The 18,392-nt window shown below is 40.1% G+C and overlaps 1 protein-coding gene across 8 annotated transcripts in view; it reads right to left on the bottom strand.

The window, feature by feature from the left end:
- Window positions 1–18,392, bottom strand: part of TMC5 (transmembrane channel like 5) — a 44,760-nt gene that overhangs the window by 18,143 nt on the left and 8,225 nt on the right. For 3 of the 8 annotated variants that reach the window (XM_050967708.1, XM_050967706.1, XM_050967709.1), the window contains exons 2-12: window positions 15,021–15,185; window positions 12,336–12,526; window positions 11,457–11,564; window positions 9,141–9,257; window positions 7,623–7,722; window positions 6,393–6,483; window positions 5,789–6,037; window positions 4,263–4,414; window positions 3,476–3,620; window positions 695–850; window positions 5–168 (exon numbers count right to left, since the gene is read on the bottom strand). In XM_050967708.1, the coding sequence (XP_050823665.1) occupies window positions 5–168; window positions 695–850; window positions 3,476–3,620; window positions 4,263–4,414; window positions 5,789–6,037; window positions 6,393–6,483; window positions 7,623–7,722; window positions 9,141–9,257; window positions 11,457–11,564; window positions 12,336–12,526; window positions 15,021–15,094 (1,547 nt within the window). In that variant the 5' untranslated portion in view covers window positions 15,095–15,185. Of the gene's footprint in view, window positions 1–4; window positions 169–694; window positions 851–3,475; window positions 3,621–4,262; window positions 4,415–5,788; window positions 6,038–6,392; window positions 6,484–7,622; window positions 7,723–9,140; window positions 9,258–11,456; window positions 11,565–12,335; window positions 12,527–15,020; window positions 18,375–18,392 lie in introns of those variants that run through there. The other 5 variants (XM_050967704.1, XM_050967703.1, XM_050967711.1 and 2 more) reach the window with 3 other exon arrangements.

The following is an 18,392-nucleotide window of genomic DNA, read 5'->3' on the forward strand; positions in this document are numbered from 1 at the left end:
ATACCTGATAACAGTGGCGTAGAGCTGATGTCTGGGATACTGGAATTTCTCTATGAGTCCAAACAAGGCAAAGCAGAAGGGGATGAGGAGGTTAAGGAGAGACACAACAATGGGCAGCACTAGTGTGGCAGCCTCGTTTTCCAGCTCACTTTTGTTACCTTCCAGGAGCTTAAAGGGAAAGAAAAATAAAGTGTATGAGAGTCTCCCCTCAGAACTGTCTTTGTGGAACAGATTGTACACTGCGCTGCCTGCATTCTCTTGGAGAGTCATGGCTCTGCATTGAAACTATGCCGTCACGCTTTCATATGCCCCGTCCTGCTAGGAGGGAGCTCTGCACCCATACAGGCAAGGCGATGGCACTCGCAGATCCGAGTGCAGTACTGGGGCTTTAGAGTGCATCAGAGATAGGTAAGGAGATACATTTTCTGTCTTTTCATTGTTTGTCTTTGTAGTACCTAGCAGAATAAAGCTACTGGAATCCAAACTAAGCAATTCTTCCTGCTGCCTTCTAGGCCTTGATTATTTAAACTAGTATTAAGTTATGGAGGGTTATATGAGCCTATTGGCAGAAGCAACACCTATGCTGCCTTATTGTCTTTCTTAACCATGAACAGCCATTAGCACTCAAGAGTACAGCATATCAGTGTTGAAGCCTGTGTTTCCAGGGTAGCAGTTTACCAAACTTGGTCCTTACCTGTAGGTTATTTCTTGAGAAGAAGTAAACACCAGCACAACAAGCAGCTGCTATTCCCAAGGAAGCCATCCAAACCAACAGATGAACAGCAATACGAGCAATTCTCTGCTTTGGAGAAAGGTTCAGTACCTCGAGGGTCACTTCAGACAGGGATTCCTGCAATCAAACACTTGCTAATTAGGCATAGGGCTTAGTCAATAAGAACAACAATAATATCTACCTCTTACCTAGTGCTATTGAGCAATAGATCTCAAAGAGATTTACAAAGGCTGTTGGTATCATTACCCACATTTTACACATGGGGAAACTGAGGCATAGAGAGGGGCAGTGACTTGTCCAAAGTCTCCGACAGACTAGTGGCCAGGCCAGGAATAGAACCCAGGAGTGACACGTGGCCAGAAAGGGTTTAGCAGCTCGCAGGCTAATTGATGCAGATTCAACCTTTAGAGACATGTTAGAAAAGTATGTAAACAGTAATTAGAGCCACTCCATGTTAGATAGGCTAGAACTTTAAAATGCAAACTTGTATTTTTACTAATATTAATTGTATGCATTTACTTATATCTTGTTAGAAGCCATGTCAACAGACAGTTCTGTCTATTACTCTAGCTATTGATTCAGAGATCAAAAGGGAATATTAACATTTAGATAAATCTTGGGTGAAATAATGTCATTGTCTATAAGTCTCTTTAAAGTTTGTGATAAACTGCTGAATGGATAAATTACTTTATGTTAATCCATGTAGTTAATTACCCATGATGTTTGGGAAGCAGGTGATTACACCAAAAGCCTATTGTTCTCCCAGGATTGTATGGCCAAAAGGCTGCTAGACAGGGGCGACTCCAGGCCCCAGCACGTCAAGCGCGTGCTTGAGGCGACAAGCCGCAGGGGGCGCTCTGCCAGTGCTGTGAGGGTGGCAGGCAGGCTGCCCCCGGCGGCTTGCCTGCGGAGGGTCCGCTGATCCCGTGGCTTCAGAGGACCTCCTGTAGGTGCCTGCGGGAGGTCCTCCGAAGCCGCGGGACCAGTGGACCCTCCGCAGGCAAACTGCTGGGGGCAACCTGCCTGCCGTGCTTGGGGCGGCAAAATCCCTAGAGCCACCCCTGCTGCTAGAAAACTGTATAAAAGACTCTTGGGACCTGATCCTTTCATTTCAGATCTGCTTGATGCTTTATGCAGGGGAAGTTTAAGTCATAAAACTGAGCTCTCCAGTCCTACCTGGGTCACCCGGAATATGAACATTGGACTATAACCTGTGAACTAAGTCTGAAAGAACTCTTTGCAACTACAAAGCTCATCATCTCTGTTATAAAACTGAACTTAGAATTGTACTCATGTCTGTATGCATACTGATCTTTTAACCAATATTCTCTCTCTTTTCCTTTTTTTAATCAATTTCAGTTTAGTTAATAAGCACTGGCTGTCAGCGTGTATTTGGGTAAAATCTGAAATCTTCATTAACTTGGGAGGTAATGTGTCAAATCCTTTAGGATAGGTAGAACTTTCTTATATGATGAATAAGATTTTCAGTAATCTTCATCATATCTGATCTGGGTGTCTGGGTGGAAGCCCAAGGCTGGGTTGTTATAAAGGAACTCTGCAACCAGTGAGGTATTGTGGAAGCTGTTTTATGTTGGCTTGATAAATCTAAGCATTGGGATATCCACTGGCTTTGGGGATTGTCTGCCACATTCTTGCAGTTTGCCCTAATTCAGTAACATCAGGGTGGCCCCCTAGTACTTCAGTCACACCGGGTCTCCTAAACCCCAGGCCAGTGCTCTTTCCACACCTGTCTTAAGTGACTACTCAAGGAATAGAACACAGGTAATCTCTTAGGGCTGGTTTCCACTACAGGAAGATCGATGCTGCTGCAATGGATACAGCAGGGATCGATTTAGTGGGTCGAGTGAAGACCCACTAGATCGATAGCAGAGCGCTCTCCGGTCGACCCCGGTACCCCATCTCTCTGAGAAGAGAAAGGGAATTCAACCGGAGAGCGTCTCCCATCGATGCAGCGCAGTGAAGACACCGGGGTAAGTCGATCTAAGCTACGTCGAATCCAGCTACATTATTCACATAGCTGGAGTAGTGTAACTTAGGTCGACTTACCCCGGTAGTGAAGACAAGGCCTCAGCGCAGGCAGCACAATTGTACTCACTATGTTTGGGGTAGTCTCTTGTAGAAGTTTCATCACACTTCATAGTTAGGGCTACAGCTCCCAACGGTGCCTTTCTACCTAAGTGATCCAATACCAAGAAAACCAAACCCACAATGATAAAAAAGGCCAAAAATAAAGAAAAAACATGAGCTGGGGCAAGGCACCGTTCGTTCATGTGCACAGCCATATAGGATATGCCACAATGAGCGACAGAAGCATGTTATATGGAAACAATCTCAGTTAAATCAGCAGTATGCTAGATAATGCCAGGCAAAGAGCAGTGTGTTCTCCCCACCTTCGAGCTAAAGGCCACCGTTTGGCTGCAAGGCTGGAAAAAAAAATAGAGCTGGGCAAATATCCATGCCAGAGTTGTAGAGATTCAATTGCCAGGACAAAAAAAGAAGTAGCTAGAAAAATAATTCCTTAAGAAATATGTTGCTAAGCCAATGGCAGGTAAGTAAATGGCTCATAACAGAAAACCTTCACATAGCCAACTGGTGGGGCAGGAAGAAGTGGGATCCCTGAAGTATCCAATGGCACTTTCTTGAGCAAGTCATATATTCAAACCGAGAGTTCGATCTGTTCACATGGGGAGAGGATTTCTTTCCAACCCATTAATTCTGTACCTTTATTTGCGTACTGAGATTGCTTTGCTTCAGTTTCACAGCTTTCTCATTGGTTATATTGAAGTCCCAGATGCAGAGAAGCTTGGCAGCACTTCCAGAGTAGGTCTGAGGATTGATGAAGTTCTTACGGAAGGACTTTGCCATGCTGCAGTAGAAGTTACATGCAGGAGATCAGTATTAGGGAAATGCAGGGAGTCTTTGAAAGGAAAGACCCAAACAGGGTAGGGGAACAGAAATGAGTCTTGCAAACTACAGAAATCCACCTTCCTTGATTTGTGAATGTAGAGTTCAGTTACAGTCACTCTCCTTTCCTTTTATGGTCAGGTCTCCTTACATACCCTGCTACTTCCTGCCTTCTTCCCCCCTATTCCATGTCAGCAATGGCTGCGTCTGAAGAGCCATTTCAATGCAGCAAATCACTTGTGGAAGTTATGGACAGCAGCATTCATAACAGGGGATTACACTCAGCTGACTAAGCCAGAATTCTTCTGGGGGCCACTGGTGGTTCTGCAGTGATTCTGCACCCGGTCTGGTGGGTCTGGCAGCACTTTGGACACTGCATAGCCCTAAACTGGGGAAATTTGATGCCAGTGTCTTTAATTGCACCAGATTCTATTACTACTAGCAGGAACTAGAAACAGGAATTTGTCAACAGCAGCATGTCCAAATTAGTGGCCAAGGATATTATTACTGCTGCTAGTAGACTCTCTTAAAATGTGAATAGCATTTTTGTCTTCATACAAAAATATCCATTTTAAAGTGAAGGAGGAATATATCGTTATTGTACCTGTACACCAAGCTAAAGAAGCAGATGATGAAATAAATCCCAATAGTGAAAATATAGGCCAGCTGCATGTCATAGGAAGAATTGTTCTCAGTTTTTGTGATTGTAGAGTTGGTGTAAAAACCGTAGTAGAGCACTGTTTTTTTAAAATAACCCTAAAATGATATGGAAATTGGGTTAGCACTCAAAAGACATGCTGTTGATTGAATAAAGTGGAGTACTTAAGGGTCTGATCCTGCAAAACTTGATTGACAGGAATAGACCCATTCACCCCAATGAGAGCGCTCTTGCTAGTAAGGTTTTTGCAGGATTAGGCCCTCCTTTCCCCCCCAACTACTGATCACAATTTTACAGGTGCCAAGTGCTTGTTGGGGCCAGTGAAGCACCCCTCCTTTTCCTAGAAATCAATGTGAGGAACTGCAGGCACTCAACACCCTGAAGGAACGGACCTTAGTTAGAATGATTGCAACTGGCATTAGATCAAAGGTTATTTGGCCACCTTTCCGAGGAAGCACTCTGTAAATACTTCAATCTCTTATTGCTATACTTTTACTTTGCATCCAGAAACTTAGGAGCACAACAGTTTTACAACTGAAGACTGAGAACTGTTAACTGAAATGCACAAATGCGACATTGCAAGAGAATTCCAGCAGGAATGTTCATATTTACCCTTCTTCAAAAAACAACATGGCATCCTCACATTGAGAAGGTCTTAGCGACCAGTCTGGGTTATTATTTTACTAGATTAGACTCTCCCCCATAGGCGTACAGTGGAAATAATGCAACTTTCTTGTAAAGGTCAGGTGTGGAAAAAACTAATCTCCTCAAAAATGGAACAGCTCCTCCTCTCTGACCAAAGAAACAAACCAAACAGTAGCTTAGAGTCAGTAAAATTAGCACAGTATGGGATACTGGGATGTTTTCCTTTAGGTTTTTCTTCCCTCAAAAAATATTTCGATATTTAGGCCCTGATGGTGTAGAGATCTCAGCACAGATTTAAAGGTCCATTAGAGTAATGCCCTGCTGACTTCAACACATCTTTACGCAAAGATTTGCCCAGATCCTTGCAAAAATCAAGAATTCAGTGCTTATGAAATGTGCCAGGTTCACACTGAACTCCTGAACTGAAATCCTTAACATATCTGCAGAGGAGGAAAGGCATGGGAAGAGTCACTGCTGATAGTGTCTTAGGACAATACAGAAGGGGTTAAAGGATAATGCAGTCTTCATGCCTATTCAATCGCTCACTGAGAGGCTGTCAAAAAGGCACCAAGCAGTTTTTGAATAGGACACAAATGCTCTAGGAATTAGAGTGAGATCAATTAATATAATATAGGCTACTGGGCAGCTTATGGAACTATAAGCCAAATTAAAATTTCTATAGTGACCAGAAGAAAATAAGAACTTTCACCACTCCACCCAGCTGTTACTAGAAAATACTTATGGCTGTATTTTTTTACATTAGGATTATTTTATAAAATGTATCTCTTGTATACAGTATTAGTTGGGGCCCTCCTCTATATACTTACAGCCCCGGTGAGAAGCTCCAGACCGTTGAACGAAAGGTTATTTGGTCCTGATGCTATAAGCTGTGGGATTGTTATGAAGCTGAAGTTTACAAGGAATGAGAAGATGTTGAAAGTCAGTAACCACTTCAGAAAAACAAAATAGGAAAGAACACTGGTTCCAAACTTGCCACCGATGACTTTCAGAGTCTTCTGCCATAGTTGCAATAAGTGCAAATATTCTGACATGCCATTTTTAAATCGCTGATAGGACTAATATTAGAAGGAAATAGAAATATGATCATCAACAGGCACGTGTTACATAGTATTCAAATTAAAGTCACACAAGACAATCCCACATTTCTCATATTTGCATTTTTAAATTAGGAACATTTTCCCTCCTTCACTTTCTTCTCATTTTGTAGGATACCTTTCCTTGCCTTGAGCTCTTAAATGCTACCACAATTCAACTTAATAAATAAATAAAATAAAAGTGCACTGGTTCTTTGGCCTATTGGCAAGTAAAGGTAACACAAGGGAATATGTTATGCAATTCTGAAGTTAGCAATGGGATCTTAGTTTAAAAGAGTTTAACCCAACTTGTGTGAACAAGGCAGGTTACACTTACCAAGGCTGTTTTGTACAGACACTGTGTACAACAGTTAATCTGAGTACTGGAGCTCACAGATTTTTTGGTTTTCTCCATGAGAACTTTATTCCTGTGGAACAGCATGGAAGAGGGTGATTAAAACAATGAAAAACTTCTCATTTAACATACCACATTGTGTTTAACAGGCTCCTGCAAACATAAATGTTATGCACATGCTCAGGAGCACAGCTGGGCAGGATATGGGCAGTGTATACTTTTGAGAGTGTGAAAATTTTTATCATCTGAAATCTGGACAAGAGGTCAACATCACAAAAAAATTAGCTAGCTGAAAAAGCCGTCCCCCCTCAAAAAATAATCAAATAATTTTCAGTTTGGGTCAATCAAAACATTTTATTTCAATTTCAAGATTTTTAAAAACGATGCTTTCAGTCTAATTAGTTTCACATTTCAAAACAGAAAGTTGTTTCAAACCAGAGCAAAAAATCAGAATTTTTCACTAAAATGGTCAGAAAAAAATCATTTTGACATTTAAAAAAAAACGTTTAAAAAAAATTTCAGGTTGGAAAATTCATCTAGAAATCAACCTGGTTTTGAAAAAACGGTTTTAGTTTTGACAAAGCAGCATTTTTCAGAAAAAAAAAGATGATAAAAAAATTCCCAGCCAGCTCTACTCAGTAGCAGCCAAAAAGTTACTAAAATGTGGACTTTAGGGAGAGCACCTTGCTGTTTGTCTTTCTGTTAACTGGCAATCTGCCTCAGGACAGACAAGTCTGGTGCCAATCTAGCCTCCTTGCATCTAACACCTGCTTATTGTTGGTGATGGGCTTTGGATATCCTCTACAATGGCTCTGATAGTGATAAATCAGCCATTACTTTCAACCTCTTTTGCTTGGCCTTTTCTCCACTCTTATTGCTGAAAACTCTTTTGAAACTCTTAAACATCACAATCCACATTTCATATGACATTTCTTATATAAACAGAACAGGATATTGCTGTCAACGAGAGGAAACGTTGCTCCCATCCAACAAAAATGCACATCCTGCCATCTTTACTGAATGCTGATTTGCCTTGCAAGATGCTACTTTAAAACAGGTTATTAATACAAGTTATTTTCCAGTTGTTTTGTTCCATAATTGACCGAGAATCTAGTGAGGAAATATGCAGACACCTGCATTTGTTAAGTAGATGCCAGAAACAGTATGTGTGTTCACATTAGCACCAAGCTGTAAGAAGCATTCTGCTTTTACCTGATGTCTCTCTTTTCTTTCATGGTCTTTGGTGTCTTCTGGATTGCTTTCACTCTCTCTCTGCTGGACATGCTTGCAAGATTTTTGATCAACTTCTCTTCTGTAGGTGGGATGTACAAAAAAAAAATTATATACATCCAGAACTTTGTATAACATCTTAACTTTCATACAAAGAATGAGAGGAGGAAGACTGGAAATAAGACATCCAATATGCTACCAAGACTCAGCTAAACTATGGGAAATTGAAAGTTAGTGATAGCTAGCAGTAGTATTGCACTAAATAGTCTTAGTTTTCTGGAATGAATGTTTCTGTAATACAGATACATTGGGATAATATGGTTTTTAATGCTTTCAAAAATCATTCATAGCCAGTGATGGTTTACTGTTAGTACAATGGGCTGTAATACAAAATAAGCAAAAACATTGACTCAAGCTTTCCAAAAAGGTTCTTACTCTCTGTTTTTTCTAGTCGGGTTTTGGTTTCTATATTTTCATAAAAAACAGACATAGTGAACTGAAAATTAATTCTGTTTAAAAAAGATTTTTAGTTAGTAGTAGTGTGTAAATTTAGTGCTAATGGAAACAAATTGTACTTTTGCTAAAAAGCTTTTTAGCTAAGGTGCTCTGATCTGTTATTTTGAGGTTTATTATGCGTTTTAATAATTGTCAGTTTGAGAGAGAGTCACTTGAATGTGAATCTAAAAATGTAAAATAGCATCAGCTAGGGGCAGGGGCGGCTCTAGGTATTTTGCCGCCTCGAGCACAACAGGCAGGCTGTCTTTGGCAGCTTGCCTGCAGGAGGTCCCCAGTCCCGCAGACTCGGCGGCACACCTGTGGGAGATCCGCCAAAGCCGCGGGACCAGCGGACCCTCCGCAGGCATGCCGCCAAAGGCAACCTGCTTGCCGGCCTTGCGGCAACCGGCACAGCGCCCCCCGTGGCTTGCCACCCCAGGCATGTGCTTGGCATGCTGGTGCCTGGAGCCACCCCTGGCTAGAGGCATAAAAGTCATGTCTACACTAGGAAAAATGGTGTAGTTTAAAAACATGTCAGGTAGCATGTTAATTAACACATTCAAATTCTAGTGTAGATTAAACAGTTATTTTAACCCATGTTAGCCAGGCACAATAAAACCTTGTGGGAAGCTTAAGGTTTACAGCAACCAGTTAACATGTGTTAGAACTACAAATTGCCTTATCTAGATAGGATTTTAGCACAATTAATGAACATGTTAGTTAACATGTCAAATATACATCTTATTTCCTAGTGAAGACAAGGCCAAATATTGCAAAACATAACCATGTCAGGCTTTTACACCCAACTCTTGCTAATGTATTTAGCAAGCCCAATCCTCAACACTCCGACTGTTTCAGAGCTGGGTTTCTCTAGTGTAAAGAATGTCTTTTGTAGCAAGTTGTTTCAAGTTCTTTTGTGGTTCTATATTGGCTATCAAGGCCTTCCACATTTTTCTGAGATAAGATATATATGTAAATCCCCCACCATTTCTCTAAGTACCTTACCGTGTTTATATTTGTCTTTGTCATATGTTTCTGCATTTGAGTCTAGTCTGAGAAGGCTGGAAGGCATCCTGTAGACCAGGTCAGCTTGTCTTCTGTTGTAGCTCTGACTGAAGCTACCTGAACAAGACACATTTTTTAGTGAACTAAGAAATGTAATGCCAATTTGCTTAGCCAGTCCTGTTCGTTACTCATTCACTTTCCATGTCGTCCAGCTAAGTAAAGAATACCCATCCTCCCACATCTGATGTGTAATTTTTCAGACTTGAAAACTGAACTTTAAGGGCCAGACTGGGATACATGCAGGGTAAACCCTACTACACAAGTACTCGCACTGACTTCAGTGAGATTATTGCTGGAATAACGTACTATTCAGCATAAGAAAGGGTATGTGAATCTGGCCCAAAGAGATAGTCTCCCATTTTCTTATCAGAGTTCAACACATCTTACCCCATCCCAATATTCAAAAACACTGACATTTCTTCATTCACTGGATGCTTATACCTTCCTCTATTGAAGCTGAAGAGTGAGAAAAGTTTACAAACACCATTTTCTGGTCACTCACAGCCACTTGGGAAGAAGACGCAGGCAGCTCAGAGCTGCATTCCCCTTCTGCATTGAGGCTTTCTGGGGTTAGAAGTCCAGGAAAGTCTAAAGTGTCTGCTAACAAATGCTCCCTTTGTGGGTCTTCAGCAATTTCTCCCTTCAGTTTTGAATAAACAATGGAGATAGTAGCATTTGTACTCAGAGCCAGTTTTCTTTGTATCCATTGAAAAGGATGAGAGAAAGGAAAATGTGTTTGTCTTTTTTCTGAGGTACGCCCCAGACTCTCAACGTCTGGATGTTTCTCCTTCAGTTGATTGCTCTGGGTATCCATTTCCCAAGCATAAAAAGTCTTAAGGAGAAATTTATTAAGTTTCTCTCCATCTCTCTATGTTCTATAATGTGGAATTTTGAAACAGGTCATTTCCATGAAGCAATATAATTGTTACTTTCCAGTAAGACTCCAATTTCCCCCCAAAATCAGATGTTAACCAGATCCATTTACATGTTCCTAAAAGGTTAAAGTTGCTTAAGGATAGCTAAGAGAGGTGCCAGTGTATCTAGGCAACAACTCTAGAAGAGAATTCTTCATTATAGGAATTCTAGAAGCAGCAAACAGTTACCAAATATGTCACAGTGCAAAGGATTACAGGATGCTGAAACCTGATGGATCTACAATATAGTCTGTTATGCAGGGCACAGACAATAAATTGTCACTAATACCATCATTTTAAGACCTCTGTGTTCCAGTATCTACTCAAAGATTCAACCTTAAACCACACTATTCCAGTCCCAAAGGACATATCGGTTGATTGCATGAGTGGTGGGTGAACGCATCCATTGGGGAGGCTAGCCCCTCGCCCCTCCCCCTTTGCCCAAGGCCTCACCCCTTTAGGTACTACTAAGCACTAAACTTCACACACGATGGGCCAAATTCTATGCTGGTGTAAATCTACTGACATCAGTGGAAGCACTGTAGCAAAGAATTTGGCCCCACAACCCCCTGAATAACTTCACAAGTAATTTACAAGGGTACAGCTGCTTATAGGGAATTCATGTTCAAATAGGTGACTGTTTCATACCATACTCTTCATTTACAGCTTGGGGAGTGAGGGGAGGGAACAGTTTGCATATCCCACACATACATTTTTGAGAGTTTAAAATTTCTTCTCAGTCAATATCTCAAAAATATTCACAAACCAAAAAAAAAAAAATCAAAACTTTTTGTTTAAATTTCAGCCCTATCCCATCCCATCTGAAATTTCACTTTTAAAATCTTTTAGTTTAAAGTCATTGAATTGGAAAGTCTGATATTTTTGTTTTTAAAATGTCAAGATATTTTGACATTTTCCCCCCTAAAACTTTTTTTTCAAGTTGGGAGATTCCTCAAATCAAAACCTCTTTCATGAGCAGTCTCAGTTTAGATAAACTGGCATTTTCTGATAAAGAAACAATTCATCAAAAAATTCCCAACCACCTCTACTTTCATTGCAATGAGATGGTAGTCCAATCAGGAGGTTCCGGGAAGCTCTGGTACAATGAAGTAGTGTTGTCAAGAAATATTTTGATATTTAATGGTGACTAGGATTCAGTGAGGACTCCTGGACAATCAGCTACCTGAACTAAATAAAGAACCTTCCACATTCATTAGTATGGAATATCTTATCAAGGGATAAAGTCTGGTTAGTTTAGGCTTAAGAAAGCTGTCAACCTCCTTTGGAGATTAAAATTTCAACGTTCTGATTGGCCATTCCATCTTTGCACCTTAAGCCTTACCTCCATCAGACATATCAGAAGCTCTGCGTACGTAAGGACCATCCCCAGCACGAAAGGTAGAGGGAGATGTGTATGCGAATTCTGGCTCATACTCAAATGAAGGATTAGCTGTTAGAGGGAAAAACAGAAGCATTAAGCCACAAAGAGATGTTTAAAACTGTTCACGGAAGATTGGGTTTGTTGATAAAGTAATAAACTCAGTGCTACTATGCATAGCATGATAGATCCTAGAATTATTCTCGTCCCTCGTTCTAATACTGTACACCCATTTAAAATCAATTATTATATTGTATAGGATAGTTACACCATGCCGTAGACTACTGAAAGGCAAACTTAATGATGCTAGCTGCCTACATTTTCAAGAGTGGCTAGTGAATGTGGGTGTCTCAATTTTTGGAGGCTCAACATAAGACATCATAAAGGTACCTGATTTTCAGAAAGTGCTCCGAAAAAACAAAAACAAAAAATGTGCCTCATTAAGGCATCTCAAGTTGGGCACCCAGAAAAGAAAGCACTCAAAACCAACTAATCACTTTTAAAAATGCAGGTAACTAATGTTAACATTCTGATTTTCCCTCTCCCAAGCACAGCATAAGAGAAAATAAAACTCTGGAATGACAAGATGGAAATAATCCTTGCTAAAATGTTCTTTTTAAAAAAAAAACTAAGGGTTTTCCTCCCTCTCATTTTGCCCACAAAGATGTTACATTTTAGTTTCCTAAGAGGGACACTTCTATAAAACATGCTCTGGCCTGATCCTGCCTTGACTGTAGAGCTCCTTTAGAAATCAAGCTGAGTAGGTATTTGAATCAACCTCAGGAACGGACCCCCAAAATACTGTCTATTATACATAGGATTTTGGTATGTGGAATTACATACTATGTGGATTTCCATATGGATTTGTGTTGGGCCTCGATGCGCTGTGACTGTATCGGAAGCCAGACTGCATTGAGGCCATGGGATAATCCTGGTTTCTTTGTCCTCTTCCACCTTCATAGGAATCGTACAAGGAGTCATCATCCAGGGAGGAATCATGATGGTTTTGGAGAAAGGATGAATTCCTTTCTCTGCTGTGTGAGCAAACAAACAAAAAGGAGGGACTACTAGTGACCGAAAAGGTAAGATATATCCATTTACCTTTGTTTCTAGATGTGCAGTGTTCCAACAATTTTTTGACATAAATAAGTTATATATCATCTTACTTTACCACATTTTAAAATATTTTCATAATATACAGTCCTTAGAATCAAAGCTCTGATGTAATTGCCAATCATGAACTGAATTAAAAGAGACTAAAACTTCAGTCCCAGTGAAATCAGTGGGAGGACCACTCAAAGTAAGTATATGCATAAGCATTTGTAAAATAGGGCTCCAAGCGTGCAGCAAACTTTTTGGCTGCACATTTGCTGAAAAATTGATGAAACCAACGAATCCCTGGTACCTTCAACTATAAATTCTGGGACATATTAATTTAAAGTGTAAATGTTTGTTTCGGTCTTCACTGAGAAGTCTGAAGGAATGTCTAACATAGTGAATGCTTATGGGAAGGAGGTAGGTTTAGAAGATAAAATAAAAAAAGAGCAATTTAAAAATCACTTAGAAAAGTTAGATGCCTGCAAGTCACCAGGGCCTGATGAAATGCATCCTAGAATACTCAAGGAGTTAATAGAGGAGGTATCTGAGCCTCTAGCGATTATCTTTGGAAAGTAATTGGAGGCGGGAGAGATTCCAGAAGACTGGAAAAGGGCAAATATAGTGCCTATCTATAAAAAGGGAAATAAAAACAACCCAGGAAACTACAGACCAGTTAGTTTAACTTCTGTGCCAGGGAAGATAATGGAGCAAGTAATTAAATAAATCATCTGCAAACACTTGGAAGGTGGTAAGGTGATAGGGAATAGCCAGCATGGATTTGTAAAGAACAAATCGTGTCAAACCAATCTGATAGCTTTCTTTGATAGGATAACGAGCCTTGTGGATAAGGGAGAAGTGGTGGATGTGGTATACCTAGACTTTAGTAAGGCATTTGATACGGTCTCGCATGATATCCTTATCGATAAACTAGGCAAATACAATTTAGGTGGGGCTACTATAAGGTGGGTGCATAACTGGCTGGATAACTGTACTCAGAGAGTAGTTATTAATGGCTCCCAATCCTGCTGGAAAGGTATAACAAGTGGGGTTCCGCAGGGGTCTGTTTTGGGACCGGCTCTGTTCAATATCTTCATCAACGACTTAGATGTTGGCATAGAAAGTACGCTTACTAAGTTTGCAGATGATACCAAACTGGGAGGGATTGCAACTGCTTTGGAGGACAGGGTCAAAATTCAAAATGATCTGGACAAATTGGAGAAATGGTCTGAGGTAAACTGGATGAAGTACAATAAAGACAAATGCAAAGTGCTCCACTTACGAAGGAACAATCACTTTCACACATACAGAATGGGAAGAGACTGTCTAGGAAGGAGTATGGCAGAAAGAGATCTAGGGGTCATAGTGGACCACAAGCTAAATATGAGTCAACAGTGTGATACTGTTGCAAAAAAAGCAAACGTGATTCTGGGATGCATTAACAGGTGTGTTGTAAACAAGACATGAGAAGTCATTCTTCTGCTCTACTCTGCGCTGGTTAAGCCTCAACTGGAGTATTGTGTCCAGTTCTAGGCACCGCATTTCAAGAAAGATGTGGAGAAATTGGAGAGGGTCCAGAGAAGAGCAACAAGAATGATTAAAGGTCTTGAGAACATGACCTATGAAGGAAGGCTGAAAGAATTGGGTTTATTTAGTTTGGAAAAGAGAAGACTGAGAGGGGACATGATAGCAGTTTTCAGGTATCTAAAAGGATGTCATCAGGTGGAGGGAGAAAATTTGTTCACTTTAGCCTCTAATGATAGAACAAGAAGCAATGGGCTTAAACTGCAGCAAGGGGGATTTAGGTTGGACATTAGGAAAAAGTTTCTAACTGTCAGGGTAGTTAAACGCTGGAATAAATTGCCTAGGGAGGTTGTGGAATCTCCATCTCTGGAGATATTTAAGAGTAGGTTAGATAAATGTCTATCAGGGATGGTCTAGACAGTATTTAGTCCTGCCATGAGGGCAGGGGACTGGACTCGATGACCTCTCGAGGTCCCTTCCAGTCCTAGAGTCTATGAGTCTATAATAACAGAGCCACTATGACAAATGTAGAAGTGTAAAAATACAGACAGAGTAGTTGAGGTATGATTGAACCAACTATTGTTGGTGCAAGGTACAAGTTTTGAGTGACACAGGGCTCTTCTTCAGATCTGTACCTTCCACCAACAGAAGTTGGTCCAGTAAAAGATATTACCTCACCTAACTTGTCTCTCTCATATCCTGGGACCTACATGGCTAAAACAACACTGCAAAAGACAGACTCCACAAACATTCTCAGATAAGAACTAAGGAGTGATTAAAATGAATGGCAAAAATAGAACTGGTAACAAGTTCCATCCCCATCACTCCCATGAGTTCTAAATATTCAGTTTCATTTATTACCAACAGTACTATAGTTCAGAACTTTTATAAATTATCACTCAAACTTACCTTCTGTCAATCTCCAATGTCTCTGAGTAGTGATAGTCTGGGTTTTCAAAGGCTTCATTATAGTGATAAGTCATGATGAATCTGATTCCTCGATTGTGGGGGAGAAATCTTTACCTGAAGCCTTTATTGCTTCAGTATTATATTAGTTGGTGATTCACTTTGAATCTAATAAAAGACAAAAATTAGACCCAATAGATTTTCTGCCTAGTAGCAAGGAACAAAAAGAATAGATGTCAGCATCTGAACAAGACAAAAAAAGGCTTTATTCTTCCTGGAGTAATAATGAATAAAGCAATAAGAATAAGATCTGTATAAATGGAGAACAGTCTCAAGTGAGTATAGCATAATCCGGGTCCTATTTACCCTCTGGACAACATGTATTTACTGGTAGTTCCAAAGATAGCCAATTCCACTATGTAGAAATACAAGCCCTTATCTAAAATTAAAGCACTAGACTTGAGCATGAAGATTTTGTATAAAAAGATTTTCCCAACATTTTGTCAACACAGAAACCATTTTTTAAAAAGATATATAACAAACCAGTGATCCCTGATCTACAGACTGATCCTGTTTCTCTTTAGATACCTTTCACCGATTCCAAACCGGAGCCCAACTCCTGAAATTGGCACAGCTATAGAGATTTTCATCTGGAGATCTGAAGAGTCTTGTAGAGAGGTGGTTAAGTATAGCTGGTTATGTTTTCACTGCTTTAAAAAAGGTAGGTTTTTACATCGAGATAGCTACCTCATTGTACAATCCTAATGAGACAAGACACTGTAGTTTTTGTTTGTAGCTAGTCGAGGTCAACCCTGAGGGGAGGGAGTATACTCATTGAATAATAGAAACAGAGGGTAAAGGCCCAGCACCCCACAAAAATATCCATGTTTATGTGAAAATAAATGAGTACAAAAAAGACAACAGTAGTATAATATATTATATCATGTTTTAGTATTGTGTATTATATCATGATCAAATCACACCGCTATATCCAGATGAATGCCTTCAAGTACCTGGCAATAAAAACTATATTAAGCAATTTAAAAATATTCTGAAGTTGCCCATCCCACTTTGCAAACAATTGCTGACTGGAATCTGATATTTGCCCACAAAAGACTATAAACATAAGCACTTAATGCTAAACTTTTCATGTTGTTCCGGTAACAATCCCACACATACCAAGATAGACCAAAGATTGCAAGAGCCTTAAAGTAACATATTAAGCCGGTAATCAGCTGACCAAATTAATCAGTTATGCAAGTGTACATATTTATATATGTCAAATCCAGAACAGAATCTTTCCTCTTGGCAGCAGACAAAATGGGGGTTTTGCTTGAGGAAAGATTGAATCCCAGTTATTAATATAATAGTGAGAATTTTTCTTTGACAACACTTGATAATAAGTTTTTTTAAGAACTGGTGTGTGCTAGATTAAAAAATAGTCTACCAGTTTTTTAGTAATTAGCAAATTCACCCCACACCCAACTTAAAAGCATAGGGTTTAAAAGAATTGCCAGGTTTACAGTATAGTCACAGCCTTCTGAGCAGAGCTGGCTGGAAAACAGAATTTCCTTCGCATAAAAAACTTAAAAGGGTTTTTTTGGGGGGAGAGGGGAACACCTTTGTTTTCATTCAGGACAAAAAGTCAAAAATTAGTAATTTTTCACAGGAAGAATAATTTTTTTTAGAATTTGATTTGGGAGAACCAAATCAGCATTTTCCAACGAAAGACTGTTCTGTTGGAAAATTTTTGACCAACTCTACTTCTGAGACATACAGTGCTCTTGGAAAGGCAACAAAAGATTCCTTCACAGCAAGCCTACCTCCCCATGGGAAAAGGTCAGCCAGACACAAAAACCCACATACCACCTCTTCTTCTTGCTCCCCCTAAAAAATAAAACTCAGCCATGAGGACTTGCAGAGCAACCCTGAGAGACAAACTCATAAAAGGTAGGTCCCATGCCCCACAGCTCTCCATTCCATTCTCTTTAGGTTCTGCTAGTGTAACCAATACCAAGATCTCTCCATGAATCTCCAGGAGGAGCTGGTGTGGAATGGGGCCCAGGCTATTGCCTTTTCACCAAGGTTCATTAGAGAGGGAGTGTGGGGTCATTGTCAGGTCATGTGACACCTTCCTACTCTTTGACCTCTGACGTGATCCTCTCAGTCAGCAGGAGCTAAATATTTTTACACTAGTCTAACTTCGAAAATTCTTCTCTGATTGAATGAATGTTCACAGGAGAACAACTACTGTTTGGGAGAGGCGAGGGGAGGGAAAGGAAGGAGAAGGGAGTGGCGGGGGAGATTAAGGGGCATTACTGAGTCACTCAGGAAGTCTCAGCTTTACAGAGAGGAAGGCTGGTCCAGTAGTTAGGGTCCTAGCCTAGAACTCAAGAAACCTGAGTTCAAGTCCTTTCTCCACCAGCCTCCCTATTTAATGGTCAGAAAGTCACTTGTGTTTCATTAGTAAAATGGGGATAACAGCAATTTGTTACCTCATAGACCTGTTGCAAGGCTAAATACATTAAAGGCTGGGTGATGCTCACATACTATGGTAATGGGGGCCATATAAGATGGATAGACAGCCATTAGGGAGTGGGCACTTTCCTTTCGATCAGTAAATAGCCTCTGGGGTTACAAAGTTCAGGAACTTCAGAGCCTTTTGTAGGCGACAGGCTCATTTTTTCTGGGTCAAGATACAAAAGAATAGACATATTTTCCTCCCTCTCTCTAAAATGCATATTGTAAGGCAGCTCCAGGACCTAGTTCTGCAGATATGGGGATTTCGTTCTGTAGACACTAATCCTCAGGTAGAATATTAATCACACAGGAAGGTGTTAGTGAACATGCACATCCAGTCTTATCAAGTTTTAAACAAATTAGTTAAGACGTGACCAAGTGCTGCCATTATACTCCTAGCAATGTCAGGTTGTAGTTATACAAATCCTGAAGTTAAAAAAAGAAGCCAATCTAGAAGCTAACTTGAAGATCTTATTTTTTTTTCAAGTCAACAATAGTAGTTTGAGCTATAAGGAAGTACCACAGTATATTTTACTTAATAACCAAGCACAAAAGCAATGTCAGTCATCCAAGAACCACCAATATTTGATATAGCAGATTAAACTACACCCTTTCCTACAAGTAGCCTTTAGTTTATATAAGGCCCGGCTCTTTCTTTCCTTATTGTCACCCTCTGAGTTTTTATATTATGCATTACTTTCCTGTTTAGTATACTCTGCCCAGTTCCATATGGAAAGATCTCTCATGACTAGCACATTTTAATTAGTTTGTCAGTCTGAAATTGATATTAAAAGAGATTAATATTGTGACAGGGTATCAGGTTCTAGGATTCTACACTGCTCTTCTGCTGACTCA

The sequence above is a fragment of the Gopherus flavomarginatus genome, chromosome 9, assembly GCF_025201925.1.
Source record: "Gopherus flavomarginatus isolate rGopFla2 chromosome 9, rGopFla2.mat.asm, whole genome shotgun sequence".
Lineage (NCBI taxonomy): Eukaryota > Metazoa > Chordata > Testudines > Testudinidae > Gopherus > Gopherus flavomarginatus.